General features: G+C 42.8%; 1 protein-coding gene and 1 long non-coding RNA gene across 6 annotated transcripts in view; one reads left to right on the forward strand and one right to left on the reverse strand.

The window, feature by feature from the left end:
* Nucleotides 1–15,443, forward strand: part of LOC143182988 (sodium-coupled monocarboxylate transporter 1) — a 37,781-nt gene extending 22,338 nt beyond the window's left edge. For 4 of the 5 annotated variants that reach the window (XM_076384344.1, XM_076384346.1, XM_076384347.1 and 1 more), the window contains 5 exons: nt 7,067–7,469; nt 8,666–8,840; nt 9,622–9,773; nt 10,467–10,607; nt 13,775–15,443. In XM_076384344.1, the coding sequence (XP_076240459.1) occupies nt 7,111–7,469; nt 8,666–8,840; nt 9,622–9,773; nt 10,467–10,607; nt 13,775–14,921 (1,974 nt within the window). In that variant the 5' untranslated portion in view covers nt 7,067–7,110 and the 3' untranslated portion in view covers nt 14,922–15,443. Of the gene's footprint in view, nt 1–6,962; nt 6,983–7,066; nt 7,470–8,665; nt 8,841–9,621; nt 9,774–10,466; nt 10,608–13,774 lie in introns of those variants that run through there. The other variant, XM_076384348.1, reaches the window with a different exon arrangement.
* LOC143182989 (uncharacterized) lies at nt 9,972–10,879 on the reverse strand. The gene is made up of 2 exons (XR_013002543.1): nt 10,709–10,879; nt 9,972–10,191 (listed from the first exon to the last, which is right to left on the reverse strand). It is a non-coding gene; the product is annotated as an uncharacterized LOC143182989 (long non-coding RNA).
* Nucleotides 15,444–16,566: the final 1,123 nt, after the last annotated feature.

A 16,566-nucleotide genomic window follows, 5' to 3' on the forward strand; every position in this document is an offset into this window, starting at 1 on the left:
GTAGCTAAAATTGAGAAGTAATGTTATTTAGATATTTCCATTTAAATATTTGTTATCATACTATAATACCTCTATCAGTGGAGCCATTTAGATATTTCCATTTAAATATTTTTTATCGTCATACTACTTCTATCTTTTTTAGAAGCTAAACAAAAATTAAATCGCTCCATGGAAGCTTTAATATTATGTTTCGACTATTTTAGCTCGCCACAATCCCTTGATAGGATACAGTTTTTGTGACACGAGTGTAGATACTCTGACTACGACAATTTTAAAGCAGGAACATTGGCAAAAAGGTTGAGCAAAATTTGCAAGTGATCGCCATTTACGGCGGAACTGCGACGTTTGGCGAGCCGTGACCAGCGAAAAAGTGGAATATTTAAAAGCGAAATGCTGTAGAACGCTGTGAATAGGATCTGGTCATTTCGTAACGATCCCATCGATGTTTCCCCTGAACTTTCCGTCGTTAAATGAATTCCATCGTTGTTGGTCCGGGTTCGTTTCATTTCTTCTCTTCTCGCCCGCGTTACGCTCAGTCCTACCACGACTAGAACTTTCCACTTACGTCGCGTCCACTTCGTCGGAGCACACGGAGTGCGTCGACTTCGGAGTTGAAACGTGCTCTTTCTTAGGAGCCGATACGATTTACGCGAAGTAGAAAGCAAGCTTATCTAGAGGCACATAATGGTCGTTGCTCACAATTTTAAAACCATTCGTTGTAACAAGAACATTTCCCGCGTCGAAATATCGTTGCTGGAAGATGCTCGATCAAGGGATCAGCTTGAAAGTTTTCAGAATCCTGTAGCGCCACAATCAGAACAGAAAATAGTGGGAAAGATTACCGCCAGGTCGAGTGCAACCGAAAAATGTACGCTGGCCCAATAAAAAGGAAAAAGTATGACGATGAATATTTTCATGTGCCTCGCGAAACCAGAAATTTTCATCGAGATCGGTTCTAAATGAATTCGTATATCTCTCGCGAGTGAAAAACGCGCAGGGATGCCTAAAACCGACTGCTAGCTCCCCTGGGGTACACCACCGACAAGTTTCCCAGTGAACGATACGTGATAGGACACTCGCAAAATTTTTATTGGCGCCGATGATTGAAAGCACTTGTCGCGAATAAATTTCCAGGTGCACGGGAACCGTGAGGAAAAATGATGTTAAAAACTTATCACTCGTATGCAGAATCAAATATTTCCCCCTATTCGGAATATCAGCATTGGAAAACATGCTTCACTGTCTAGATATCAGGCAAAAATTGTCAGTTACGTTTGTCGCGGGACACTGGTGTGCTGACTTGCAAGTTTTCAAACAGCGCGGGAATGCATAATCATAAATCGCTTTGGGAGGTTATTTAAAATTGAAATGGGCTTGAAAATTGTAAAGCGTATATTCCTGGAAGGTTTAATTTTACCACTGCTACTGATGTGTACCTATTAGAGAATCCTTTTCAAGTAACTGTAATTTCTGCTAATACGGAGTCCGACAAGTCTCTCTTGAATATTTATTATACGATACAATCGGTTTTACACAGCAGTTCGTGGGATCGAAAACAGGTTATTTGCCACCGTTTAAAAAACGGGAAATGATAATAATAATAATGAACGGGATATAATTTCCATATATTAGTAATTCCTTGCTCCCGTAACAAGCATTTGGCTCGCCCTATCCTAAAACGGGATGTGGCCACGGCACGTCACGCCTGACCTCGATAAAAACTTCATTGGCCAGGCCTGTTGATCGAAATCACGCGTCGCGAATAAATTTGCGCTCGCCCGGCCGACAATGAATCGCAATAAACGATGGAACGAAGCTGCTGGGAAACGGGCTGCGCCGAGTCATCGATTGAATTTGTGGCTTGACAATTGATGTTAGTCTTGTGACTACCGTTCTCGTGATTGCGCGGCTTCCGTGAACTCGGGAGCACGTGCTCGCGGGATCCACCACGCGGATTAATTGGTTAACGACGCATTCAACTCGGCCGACGACGAGTCATCGGTTAAATTGAGCTCGTTAAGACGAAACAACAACAAAGTTTCAGAATTTTTCCTCTGATTTCGCTTCCTACGATTTTCTCTAATGAACCTTAATCGCGCGGCACGAGTCAATATTTGCTGAGATAACACTGCGCACATGACCTTCCGAAATACTCACTCGTGACCCGTGACCCTTCTCGATAAAGATCGTGGAAAGTTTTTCCATAGATGTAATTGTGTATAATAATTCCATTGGGGGGAGTCACGATCTCGAGTTTCCTAGGCAGAAACGAATTTTTAGGTCTCGGTTTATCGCGAATGATAAATCGAGTTTTCGGCTAATCACGCGTTGAGAAAGATTTGCTACTGTGGGTCATCTGAAATGTTCTCGGTATTAAATAGTGAGATCTTGGAAGTATTTCTTGCTTAATGTTAATGCATATTGACCAACGTTACTCTGGGGTCAATTTTTAAACTAGAAGAATCAGATGCTCACAGTTTTGAGCTCAATACTTACAGAAATCAATTTAATTTATCAATAGATCTTCAGTGCTTCTAGAGTTAATCTAGAAAGCCTGAAAAATGTTTCGTTTCCAAAGTCTAAAACTTTCTGTGATTCTTCGATACTTCACGAATGACAAGATATTTTGTATGTACTTAAGATATATGTCGCACAAGTGCTTCAAAAGTGGCAAGTCAAAAAATGTGATTTTGTAAGTACAGCTATAAATCAGTTTAGTAGATGCAGCTTTATTCATTATAAAAAGGTTACTAGTTGAACATCAAAATTATAGAATTTGGTTAAAGAACTCTTCAAATATATATTACAAATTATTTAAATAATATCAAGGAAGTAGATTTTCATTAAGTAAAATTATTCTTTATGTCAATACTATGTATTTAGTAAATAATTTTCTCCTGAACTTATAAATAATCTTTTGCTTTCCCTAAAAAACATACATTTCTGAATTGTATCGTTTTTAAAATACATGTGCGATATCTAAACTTTTCTATTTCTCAGTCTCTTATTCCCTAATGTTTCCAGCACTCTTCTATCAGCTGTGCACTCAAAAGCACAATATCACGAACAAAGGTTCTCGCTTTTCTCAAACAACAACGTGTACAGGCTAATTCACAAGAAAGGGTCGTCCTATCAGGACAAGTATAATGTTTCGAGCTTCCTATCTCCAAATGGATAAGAAACCAGAAACAAAAGCAACAGGGAAAATCGTATACACGAGAGGTGTCGAACCTCAGCCACGAAAAAGGCAAATGCACATACATTTGCAGTCATTGCTCCTAAATGGACGCCACAATGAGCTCGTACTCGCGTTGTCATCATCGCGGTTGGCGTTGCATTGGCTGCAATGCTGAACACCTATTCTTTACCACTTCGTATCTCGCATGTTATACGAGTCACATTGTCTCTGGTTACGCGAAGTAACGAGCTGGTAGAGGTTCATATAGGGGATTCGATGGTAGGAAATGAGGAAAGAATGAAAACAGTAAGGTGAACGTCGCGCGATCCTAGGCCAGTGTATGCAGCGTGCTGATAAAAAACGTGGCTCGAATATCTGTGGTCTTATTATCAGCGATCAAAAATGAAACTCGAGATCATTAGATCTGACGTTAATACATATTTGCCTAACGATATATCAGTCATGGCCTCCCCTCGTGATTTAGATTCGCCGAAAGCCTATGGATATAATCTTTGTTATCTCAGAACTGAATAAGAAAGTAAACGCTGCGGGATCTCCTACTTAAACAGCAACGTAAAATTCCGAAAAAGTAACAAGAACACAGTCGTACACATTTCATCATCTGCAAACGACGATTGGAGAGCACTTTAAGACCTTGTCAGTGCAAGACTTTCCCCAGTATATTCATCCCGGAAATATTTCAAGCTCACAGCCACGAAATCTCACTCCAGAAAGCCTCTGACAGTCTTACCTCTAGCAATCCAGCTATCTTCAAGGATTAAGTGGGAAGGATCATCCAGAACAAACAAACAAGAGATGAATTCAGATACTCAGCCCAGTGTTGCCCCAGTTTCCCCTCGCAGTGGCACGAACACGTTTGTCTCCACCCCACGCGAATTTCTTCCTCTTCTAGTCGAAGGCCCTCGAGTTTCGAACCGCTCGAGAGCCAACCCTCGCGGATCGTCGGGACGTCAACAAGTTCGGGCTCGAACTTGCCCCTATCATGTCCCCGTCTGTTGCGTCGCGGGAGCGTCTCCCAGGGTTGGTAGGCAGGCAGAGGCAGGCAGAGGCAGGCAGAGTCAGACGCCATCGGATTAACGCTTCCCATGGAAATTTCCGCGCGTCGGCGCCTCGTCGATAGTCACGCATCTAAGTAGAAGGCGCGCGTCTGATCCCGTCTGCGGGAAACACGGGCTCTTGATACCTGTGCAGGCGAGAACGACGAGGGACGAGCGAGCGAAAATTGACTACGGCGCCGTGCGTCTCGCGGCGTCTGCATCTCCCGACTTGGCCGCACAAGTAGCTCGTTCCCTGCTCTGTGATTTCACGGGTGCTCGTCGGTGAACAGCTCGGTGGTTTCGAGGTGAAGCGATTAAAGCCGAGAAAGCCTTCCGCGGAACAGTCGAGAGAGCAGGGCCGAAGTTTCAGGGTCAAAACGTTGCGCAACTCGGGGCCGTAGTTCGAAAGACGGCTCGCGAGTTTCCGAAGGAAAATTGCAGGGGAGCCGCTGGGAGGGAGGACGCCTCGCCTCTTCTTTCGCTCGAAGAGGCTGTTCCGTATATCCCCCCCTCCTTTCTACTCTTCGGCCGAGTCGATTACGCTCGGATTATTCTCGATAGCCACGCAGAAAACAAGTGTCTGGCGTGTGCCATATGCCTGCGATGATGCTCGCCGAGTTGTTTGTGACATCGACGTATCAGGTCTGGACCAAATTGGAGCAGACAAATCCGATTGCGTTACTGGCTCGTATCAGTGTTTGCATAATGTACGAAACTCTGGGGAGTCTTGGATTTGCGATGCAGGGGGTCGTTGAATTCGTCGAAATTTAAAGCCGCTATTTTTTTTCGGTTTTTCTACCGTTTCTTTTGTATACATATTTTTAACAGTAGAATCTTGGAGAGTTCATGACTGTTTTTGGTAAATTTTCTTAATTCCATGAATTGCTACCTATCGCGAAAATTACTAATATTTACTGCTTTTATGTTATCTTTACTTTGAACTGGTTGAAAATTACACGTTCCGTTAATTCGACGTTATTGGCACTTATCGTAATTATATGTAGTAAGCATATGATACACCGAAGAGCAAGGAAAATATGAGTTCAAGCGTTCGGTGACGTGCCATGGATAGGGTAGATCTACTTTTAGAGACTACCAGCGTGTTAACAGACTTACAAAGGATTGTATTAAAGAACCACGAGAGAAAGAAACTCTCCTCGGTTATCGAAGTTCAGAGGAACAATCATCCCCCTCGTATAATTTTAACGCAGATATTCGTGCCATTCGGTTTACGCCGCTCGATGCATTCATATTGTTTCTCGAACAAAGGAACGTTGCCACGAGATTTCCTGATTCACGAGTACGAGATACTCTCGCTGGACGGGGCAGATCGCATCGAAAACACTCGATCAACCAATTGGCGGAGAGAAATGGGTCAAACGCAGCAAGGTAAATAGCCTTGCGCAATTGGTTTCGAATTGTAACGATAGAAACGAGAAAACCTCAGAAATATTACTATACTCAGAGCATTCGAATCCATGCAACCTATGGAGTAGACAATTTTTAACTCCCCTTTATCCAGAGGTCTCCAGCTCCTCGTAAATTTTTAAACTGACCCGAATACAGCAATAGTGACCTTCGGATGGCAATTCACAGCAGGCGTTGTGTCAAATCCTTCCTTCAACTGAGTGCTCTAGAAAATAGAACTTTCCAGCAGCTTCTAGAAATGTTTAGAGTTCCTCAGATTATACTTCACCCTGAAACGACACACTGAAAAAACAAAACAAAAATATTCTTTAATTTTTTTTAATATTTAAATTTATTAACTTTAACCTATGCACTTGATAGTGTCTTAGTAAACTTTTACAAAATTTTTTACATATTCAAAATATGCAAATGTCAGGCTAAACTTAAAAGACCCAGTGTAACATGTGTCATAAAAATCAGCATTTTTAATAATTTCCATTCAGTTTTGAAAGCCTCCAACTAATGCAATATCTCATCCAGAAAACTTCTAGAGAGCTCTTCGTAAACAATGTAGAAGGACACCGTCAAGTTTAACGACCCGAAACTTGCACGGAAGATAGAACTCAAAGCGAACCGCGTTAACGTCTAGAAACGTTTCTTAATCCAACGCTTTCGTCGCGAAACGCAGGCAGAGGCAGGCGCGAGCGAGAAAGCGCGAACTGATTTACATCCGCGATGCAGTATTACGATCGTCGCCGGGGGATCTAGGCGGGGCGCCTAGCTGCAGCCATGCAAATAGTCTGCGCGGGTGTGCAAACACGCGGTCACGTTGAAGTGTCGATAAACAACGGCGATAGGCGATAAGAAAAAGCTCGACAGCTGGTGTCTTCCCGCCTCTGAGACCCTTCCACTTCACATTCCTCCACTATCTTCCGGATGATAGTGTCGATCGTTCGTCCCCGTCGCGCAATCGGGCCCGATGTCTCCCTCTCGCTCTGTGCCTCGAGCATAATATAACGCGAAGTGGTTAACGGACGGCGTTAGTCAGAACGTGCCGTCGCACCGATCGCGTCGTCTCCATCGATCGTATCGAGGGTCCACGAAAATTGCGCAACTTTAGTAACCTACGCACCGAATACGCGCGTCGACGTTCGTTGACGCAGCATCGCTCGCTCGAGTCGCCTCGAGTGTATCGCAGTCGAAGCTCGATATCGAACGTTCGAGCGTGGTCCCGCGGCTACCGGCGCGTAGAAAGGGGAACGTTCAGGAAGAGCGCGAAATTCGTCGAAGGAACGTGACCCCCGCGGCGGAGCGGTCGATTCGTGAAAGAGTACCGCGGGTAGATTCAAACACGAAGCCGTTCAGGGTGAGTTCGACTAACGCAGCTAACATCGACACACTCGATTTTTCCGGTACCACGAAGGACTCGAGGGAAAGGGAAGAGACGGGCCCCCAGGAGAGTCCAGGATGACAGTAAACGCGTCGTCCATGGTGACGGACTATCTGGTCTTCGTCGGGTGCATCATCGCCTCGTTCGTCATACCGCTATGGGGCAGGATACGGGGTCGTCGAAAGGAGACGACCAAGGCTGACTATGTGTTCGCAACCGGCAGCGTCTCGATGGGCGCCATGATGCTGTCCATCGCCAGAGGAACGCTCGGCGTACGGTCGTTCCTTGGCTATCCCTCGGAACTCTACTACAGAGGCAGCGCGATGTGGGAGACGATATACGGGATGCTGCTCGCGTACCCCATCGTGTGCTTCGTCTTCGTTCCTGTGTACTACAGCCTGGGCATCACGTCTGTCTATCAGTATCTGGACATGAGGTAATTATGTGCTGGGAACCGTGCTGTTCCTCCTGATGTCAACACGGTCCATTTAGGAGTTCGTGAGCGTTCGCGCGAAGGGTTAATGGCTCGGGGCAACAATGCATTAATACGGAGTATCAGCAGCTAATGACTTCACTGATAGGTCAGATAATTGCTGAAAGGTTTTTGTTTGAGATCTTTTTTTCAAATATGGATGGATGTCTACGTAAATTTTATTTTATTTTCTTGCATAATTATTCGCTACATAATGCCTCTTTGATATTCGTAGTTGCAATCTGAATAAAAGTAAATTCGTGTTTGACTGGTAGAAAGCTTTGTGATGTAAAGAGAGTTTACGTTCCGGATACGAATCTTGGTTTGAGAATTTTGATGAATATTAGTGGCCTTGTAACAGTGGCTAATTGAGTGCTACATTTTTAATTCTTTTGGTAATATTTAATACGTTTGAAATAGCGCTTAATTAAGAAAATAAAAGTTTTTATTTTATTAAAATTATCCATGAACTTGTACCTATATTGAATATGGTATATTCGCTTTATCTGTACCTATTTGTAACGATTTAACATGATTTGCTCAATAGAGATTAATAAATACTTATCATGGTAGCTACATCAGATCATGCAGATTTTGAAAAAATACAAAAGAAAACATTTCTGTACGCAAAAAGAAACCATGTGCAATACTTGATGCATAACACACATGTACATACATCCACACAACTTTATCCTTTATGTGTCATTTCTTTAAAACAACGCTACAAAATGGTCTAAAACGAAACAGGCTAACATATCTCATCTTGCAGAATACCAAGCGAAATATCAGCTTTCGCAAGGTAGAAAATCCCCATTTTCTATCAAAATGGCGCCGACACGTGACGGATCACGATGAAATTTGCATGCACCGCGTACACGTTGCTTGAGCCACGCTATACCAGCTCGTTTAGTTCTCCAAAATCGAAGCTGCTTTACATTTTCTGTTTACCTCCCAACCCAACATAAATCCATTCAAGTCTCGCGATGAAATTGAATCTTCTCCATTACTCTTCGAGTGAGAATAAATTTCCTTTTCTCAACCGCTGAAAGATTAACGTTTCAGCTTCGATTTCGCGGGAGCCTTGAAATTATCTCCTCGCTTAACAATCGTGTCCGGCTAAACTAGAGAACAGACCTCTAGTAATTATGCTAATTCACCAGGTTCAAGTCGAAGCTAGTCAGATGCCTCGCGAGCTTCTCCTACGTGATACGGAGCCTGCTGAACTTGGCTGTCACGATATTCACGCCTTGTGTCGCTTTGAAGGCTGTGATTGGGCTACCATATTGGGCCAGCATCGTCGGTATTACTTCCATATCTGTCGTCTTCACCGTCATGGTACGTATCCTACTAGCGAAAAAGAATTTGTGCACCTGTTTCGCAGAAAAATCGCTCTTTTTATGGGAAAAATCGAATCACGTTTAGCATCTAAGGAATTAAATATTGTATGACGCCGAGTATCTATAATTAACTTCTTTGTTTAAGGAACCATGACAAATCTATAGGAATCATTGTTGTCTTTAACAAGCTAGAAATTATCGAAATTGTGAACAGAAGATTTTAAGAAATGAACAATTTAAGTACAGTAAATAATTCGTTCGATTAAAAGTAAAATACGTACTACAAATATCGTGAAAATTGCCACGCTTTTAATTATACATTTTTTGCCTTCTCTTCTTTCATAATCCGCGTATCGAGGAAGTGAATTCACAAATATTTAACTAGAAACGGGTTCAGAATTATAATCAGTATGACGAGCAAAGAAAAGCTTTCTCGAATTCAGTACTGTTGAATCGTTTCCGTGAGTTTCAACACATTTTCGAGGCATCATTTATTCACAGTCCGAGAAAGCACGTTGTTCGCCGGTTCCAGCCGTATTTCCGGCCAAACGGATCATAAATACGATACGCGCGATCGTAAAATTCCTCGTAAAAAGAGGAAGAGAAACAACACCTGCAAGTAATGTCATTTATTCGTACGCGTCACGAAGTCGTGTCGCGACTCTTCGGCAAATTAGGATCGGCAATCGCATTGACGTCATCGCTTAATCGCTAATAAAGTTAATTGTGCTACTCTTGGAAAGATGACAATCGTGTTTTTTTCTCTCTTTTCTCCGCAGGGAGGACTAAAAGCTGCCATCCTCTCGGACGTCATACAGGGTGTGACAATGATCGGTATCTCGCTCGTGATAATCATTCGAGGCTCCATTGATATTGGCCCTGATAAGATCTTAAACGTGACCAACGAACGTGGACGACTAGACTTCTTCAAGTGAGTAAAAATATTCAATACTCGGAAGATACAGTATCTAAATTCGATAACAGTTATTTGACTTTCACGACTAATTCGAGTTGAAGGTATAATAAGAGTATTTTATTTTTAATTCATAAGATACTTTATTACAATTTTGAAAAGATGATAAATAAGTGTTCAAGAGACCCAAGCCTAAAGTATGAGAATTCTTCTCACTGCTCCATTCCTCAGCAAATTCATCAAATTTTAATTAGAGTCAATTAGCACAAAACACAAGCATCCAAGTTTCTGAGAAGAACAGAGATAAAGTCAAAGACGATTCTGCATAAACTTGGTGCCTTGAACGATGCTACTTTGCACACGGAGGGGTCGCGCCGCTGGCAGCTTTGAACGGCACCTCCATCGCAGACGACGAATGGCAGTAGTTGCCTAAGACCTGCAATAAAATTACCCCACATTCATCACGTCGTTCCAATTCAAAACACAGTTCGTACGGGGAAACAAAGAAGCAGCGACAAAGTAACCCCGATTTACGGCGCGGAAATGAATGTGGCGCGGGGGCAGCCGCGGATTAGAGTCCACCTTTTCCTGGGAAACTTTTTTAACAGATAAAGCAGTGCCAATCCCCTCTGCCTTTCTCTCTGCGATGTTTATTTATTATTAAACTCTCCAGAATAACTCTAACCAATTTAATTTCATCCCTGCTTTCAGTACGGATTTGGACCCCACCCTTCGCGTAACAACTCTCTCAGCAACTCTGGGTCAGCTCTTCATGAGTTTATCAATCTTCGGTTGCCAGCAGAACTTCGTGCAGAGGTACTGCAGCATGACTAGCCAGCGCAAGGTCGTCAAGTAAGTATTGTCTTTCATAATCTTCGCTATTACTGTAATTGAATAGCGAACGCTGACGGCGGTATCAGAAAATTGCTGACAGTATGGGAAGAAGTGTCTACCTGAAATCTGCACCGTTCTTTGCCGCAATCCCCTTCCGAAATTACACGCTCCCAGGACCCACATGAATACGAAAGTCTCCCAGCAGCCACGATTCCCCTCGTACGACTTCGAGGCACGCACAAGATTAGCATTTTACGCGTCAGATATGTAAACAAGTGTCGTTGAGATAAGCAGACGAGTTGAAACGTGCTACGTTTAGTCCTGAAATGGGCGATGACAATTACTCGGTGGTGGTCTATCGTGAAATCGATCAGGCATATAATGAAGGAACTAAAGAGGTGGTTACGTCCGATAGATTTCTGTAATGCGTGAAAGGGACGTGTGTTGCATTCACAAATGTCCTGTCGCTGTTGGGAACAAGGATTCAAGTTGTGGCCCAAGAAACGGGCGCGCAGGGAAAGTTTGCGGATCACTTAGTCGCCTTGTATACAGAATCGACTGTTTCCCCTCGAGCCAAGCGGCAGGACGAAGTCTTTCTCTGGGCGATCTCGAGCAGACTCGGATTCGTCATCGATCATTTTCCTCTTTTTCTCTCCTCGCGTCGGTTTCCTCTTTTCTTCGGCTCCGTTCTTTTAAAAGGCGACGATCGGTCGGCGTGACTCGAGCAGCAACGTTTCAATTAAAAGGTCAATCGTGCTGGGAAAAAGACTCCCGGGGAAGTGAGTCATCGTCGCGCTGTCGCGCAGTTTTTGCCTGCCGCTCTCATTATCTTATCGGTTATTATTATGATCTGGTGGCATGCGTTGCGTGACGGCTCATGATAACCAGTCACTTGGAATTATGCAAATTATCACATTTATCTGACCGGTATTTTCATTTTCTCTTCGCTCCGCAATCGACCCCCTCTGTTTATCAGTCACGAGACAAACAACGGCTGCTAAGATTATTGTTTCTCGATTTCCTCGTGACCGATAGGTTGTTGATGGCCAGTAACGAAAGCAGTGCACCGAGAAGCTAAACGTCAGTTGGACGTAATGTTGTCGTGTGCGTGAGACACATCTGGTGCGTTTTTATAAGATAATGTAATGCATAACATTCGAGATCAATTAAATCATTTGAATTAACGCGATGCTTAAATATTTGATTTTTAGAAACGTCGGTTTGCATTCTTTTTTAGCGTGTTATTTGTATATATCCTCACTACCATCGTACTATTTTTTGTCTTTATTAGCACAGCTGACACTGAACATATTTTTATGTTCCTCATATTTTTTCTTTCGCCATTTACTCCGATAAAATTCAGAACACTTTTTATGATTTTTTATGTCACTTGTTTTGTAAAATTCACTCCAAATTTTTCAATATTAAAGTTACTGACCAATTGTTTTCTTTTACTATTTAGATCATAATTAAATGTTTTAATAATATACGTTTTCCTGTAACAGTAATTTTTCGTTTTTAAACGTCGAATATCATTAACATAATGGTCAGTTCCTTAGATTGCAGAAATTGGAGTTAAGTGACGTAAACAGTTTGTCTTCATAACAGTCTTATGGAAATAGACAGTCGAGGTAACTGATATGCTGATTCATCGTACCACATGTTCGCATGCAAACATTTAGGCATTCTCAGATTAAGCAAATGTTTTCAAGTTTTCCTTCATTAAAAATGATAAAAACTGACGACGTCCTCCATTCATTATTTAATACCAACAAGTTAAACGATTCTAAACAAGTCAATTCAAAGATAAATTAACCTTTTTCTTTCAACACCGCAACAAAGAAATAATTCGCTTCTTATCGTGTAACGCTCGTTAAAAACAGAATTCTAGTTATAACTACACAAGATAGAACCGAAAGCGATATAAGGCTTTAAAGAAACGATGTCTATAGTGGCATGACTCTAATTGATGGTTCAATGCTTCAATGTTTCACAAGATACACACATGTGCATCTAGAAGCTCTCGTAACTCGATTCAACTCCAAAAAGCTTGGTATGTACTGACAGGACTTTGTTACCCAAAAGCTGCCAAAAAGTAGTGAATTCTACTCGGTCAGAAACAATTCGCTTCACCTTTTGAAGTATCGACTGTACAAGAGATGATCACGTGGCTCTTCTATCGGAGCATAAAAAAGAAACATGTGTCGTAACAGAAACGTGCATTGAAATCGACTTTTATTACAATATAATCGTGACATATCCTGATAAAAATGTCCGTCGTGAATAAATTTTTATTAGCTTGTAATCGGTATTCCGTGACTTTGTCGCGTGGTTCGGCACGTGTTACGAACTTCTAAGTGTTCTCGTATAAAATTTTCATCGTTGGGACGTGGAGAAGTCACCGAATCGCGTCGAGTCTATTCCAGAAAAGACTTATGCAAAATGAAGATCAGCATGTGATCGAGAACAGCGTTTTCGACCCTCGTAAATTTCCTTCTCGATTTTTACATCATGATCTTACAATCATCATGGTTTGCATAATCGATAGAAAAGGAGCACTAATGACGCGAAATTCTATTTTGTTTCTACGTGTCATTTTTCTACGATGGATAGAACAGTTTTTAGGCTGCATATATCCATGCGTGGTAAAGTTCCTTGCCAATGCGATTTTCGTGCTCTCGAACGTTTCCAGTTTCACGAAATTCCCTCTTCGAGCCGAGTTGCCACATAATCAATGGGTCCTCTGTCGCGACAGGGGGTACGGGGTTAAATGGCACGTCGCCAAACTTTTAGTGGCGGATACTTGGCTAAGGTCAACAGTGTCAGCTCGACCATCTAAGACGAACGTGGTTCGACATACGGTTCGCGTTACTAACAAGAAGATCTACTGCAAAAGATGTGCTAGTTTGTTAGTAGAAGCTTAAGTGTCAATCCATAAAAATCAATTATGAATCAATTATGTGAGAAGGCGAATGGGAACTTTTACATACTTTATTACTATTCTTGAATATAGGAGTTGTTTACAAATTGAACTCTTAACGAAGAAGGAGTTCTCGTTCTAGATTCTGTTTCTCGAAGACTCCTGACTTAACCACGTCACGATCCTTCCTTTTCCTTCGGTGCAGCGTGAGATCAGGTACCTAAGAATACACTTCGCATTAATTAAATTACATACTTCCTTCCAGGACAATGATGGCCAACATACCCATAATCTTCGTCCTCTTTTCTCTCTCATGGGTAGTGGGTATGGTAATCTTCGCGAACTACGCGGACTGTGACCCCTTGACCCTCGGCTACATCTCCAAGTTCGATGAGATCGTACCATTCTACGTGGAGGACAAATTCCTCAACATGCCAGGCTTGCTGGGTCTCGTGATGGCCACTCTGTTCAACAGCGCACTCACTTTGGCAGTTTCGAACCTAAACTCCTTGGCAACTGTAACGTTCGAGGACTTCCTGGGTCAGATACCATCCCTGAAGAATCTGAAAGATAAGCAACAGCTTCGCTTCATCAAGCTGATCAGCGTTATCTACGGCGTGCTGATAATAGGCGTGAGCTTTCTGGTCGCGATGCTATCAGGTGTGATTGAGTCGTCGATGTTGATGACATCAGCGACCTCGGGCCCCCTGCTCGGTGTCTTCCTATTGGCCATGCTGGTACCGTGTGCAAATTGGAAGGGCGCCGCTGCTGGAATGATATTCAGTCACGTGACCACCTTGTGGATCACGTTCGGCCACTTAACAGTTAGTAACACAGTGGAGACGCTGCCCCTGTCCACGGAGAACTGTCATAACGACACATTCTCGCCTTGGATCACCCAACCAGGTAACGTGGTCTACACAACACCGAACATCAGCATCGATCAGACCCTGAATAGCACCCTGGCCTCCGCGACGATCGAGGCGTCCAGCACGAGCTTCATACAGTACCTCTACAGCATCACGTACATGTACTATGCTTTCATAGGCAGCATGTCCACCGTGATCGTTGGCATTCTTGTGAGTCTGCTCACCGCCGACCCGGAAGGCGACATGTACGAAGAACACTTGCTCCACCCACTCGCTGTAAAGCTGTCGCGATTCTGCCCAGGCAGGCGGAGACTTTACGCGAGCAGCACGCGACTCCAGAACGAGCAGAACGGTCCGAACGCGACATCCTCGACCTCGGTGACCTCGATCGCGAATGGCACGAAAAAGTCTGCCACTTTAGAGGGAATAGTCGATGACAATGGGAAGCTGCACATCGACATCAATTACATCGAGAAGCTGAATGCACTGAAGGGAGTCTCGCTGGAGGTGACCAACGAAGTTAGTAAGGGCACGAGATTGTGAGCCAGGCCTTACGTGGTTTGTATACAAGTGTCCAGAATCATGCTCGAAGAAAGGTGATCTAAGCGCTCTGACCTTTCTTTTTCTTATCTTACGTCGAGTTAGTGGATCTATTAAGAGCTCGCTGAAATACTGAAGACTATATTTTTTTATTCACTGTTCAGCTACATACGTACTACGTGAATAGCACGTATGCTCATTCCTGTTTTAGATCTGAGTCGTATTAGATCTAGCTTCTAGACAGATGAATCAACGTAGAAGTTTACGTAGCTGTAGTGGACTCTTGGAACTCGTCAGGGTTTCCTCAGGATATTCAGATTGAAATGGATATCTTGAGGACGTTCCATGTTCCAACTTAAAACGCCTGTTTCTTAAATTAGAAACACTGCGTCGTAACGAAACTCGTCAATAAAAAATTGAATAAATAGGGACGCTTAGCGAAAAAAATTCGCCATATCTTTCGAGCCACAGGTCAGACGTTGATGTCACCTGGAACATTACTAAAAAGTTCGCCATCTATAGCGAAGGTGGTACTTTCGAACTGTTCGTCAAATTTAACAATGTTTCTAGCAAATGTCTTGCTAGAAATGGTCAGCGTAGGCGGTAGTACAAAGATGAATAATGACACATGCACGTGCATATGACAGTAGAAAAGTTCACAGGCGTATACTTAAAAAGAGTAATCGCGTAGATTCCAAGAACGATGCGTTCACGTTTCTCAATTCGGAGTGGCCGATAACTCGCCGAGAGCGGTTTCTCAAGATCTTCTTGAGCCAGTATCGGTAGCTCAAGAGTACAAACGGTGGCATTTGTCGGCGCACGCAAAAGTGCTGTGCCTCGACCACCGCTATGACTCCGTTTTTTCTCTTTCCCCTCTTCTTCGCTTCGAGAGGGGCGAACCATGTTAAACTTCGTACGCGGAGCACTTAAGAAAAATGTTGTTTCGAGTTCGTGGAACTTCACCGACATTTGCGATCCCGTGGCTTTAGTCGCAAATTTGCCATACGGACACTGTACGGTTATACGTACACGCGCGTGAAATACTCATTGCTTAAAACCGAGGGTGGGATTTGAAGGTTTTTTGAGAAACTCGAAGGGCGTTTAGACAGGGAACCTTCTGTGCCAAACTACTTTCAGTTTCTCATCCGAAATAAGTAGAGCGAGGAATAGGATAATTAGATTCTACGTTATCTTTATATTTTGTGAAACTTTTTATAACGAAAAAAAGTCATTATTTTCTGGATCAATTTACTTCTGTAAATAACTGTATCTTAATCTGTCCCTGAACTATCGTGTAATGAAAGTATTGAATGGTGATAAGATTACAAAGGATTTAACAGATCTTGATGCGTCGTTTTTGTGAGGTTCGAATTCCTAAGATTGATGAATGATTCGATACGCAAATGTAGTAACCTTTGAGATGCTAGAACGTGAATAACGTGTGTGAACGCTGTATGCGTGTGCCTTGCGTGTCCCCCTTGTTAATGGGGCTTTTTACAATATTAGTATATTTTATACTTTGTAGACTAGGTATATAATTTTTGTAATGATAGAGGATAGTGACGTTACTCATATAGAATGCGAACAATTTGAACGAACTACTGTGAATATTTATTTTGTTCCTTTTTGCATACAAATAAATGTTTTA

Source organism: Calliopsis andreniformis, chromosome 9, assembly GCF_051401765.1.
Source record: "Calliopsis andreniformis isolate RMS-2024a chromosome 9, iyCalAndr_principal, whole genome shotgun sequence".
In the NCBI taxonomy this organism is placed as follows: Eukaryota; Metazoa; Arthropoda; class Insecta; order Hymenoptera; family Andrenidae; genus Calliopsis; species Calliopsis andreniformis.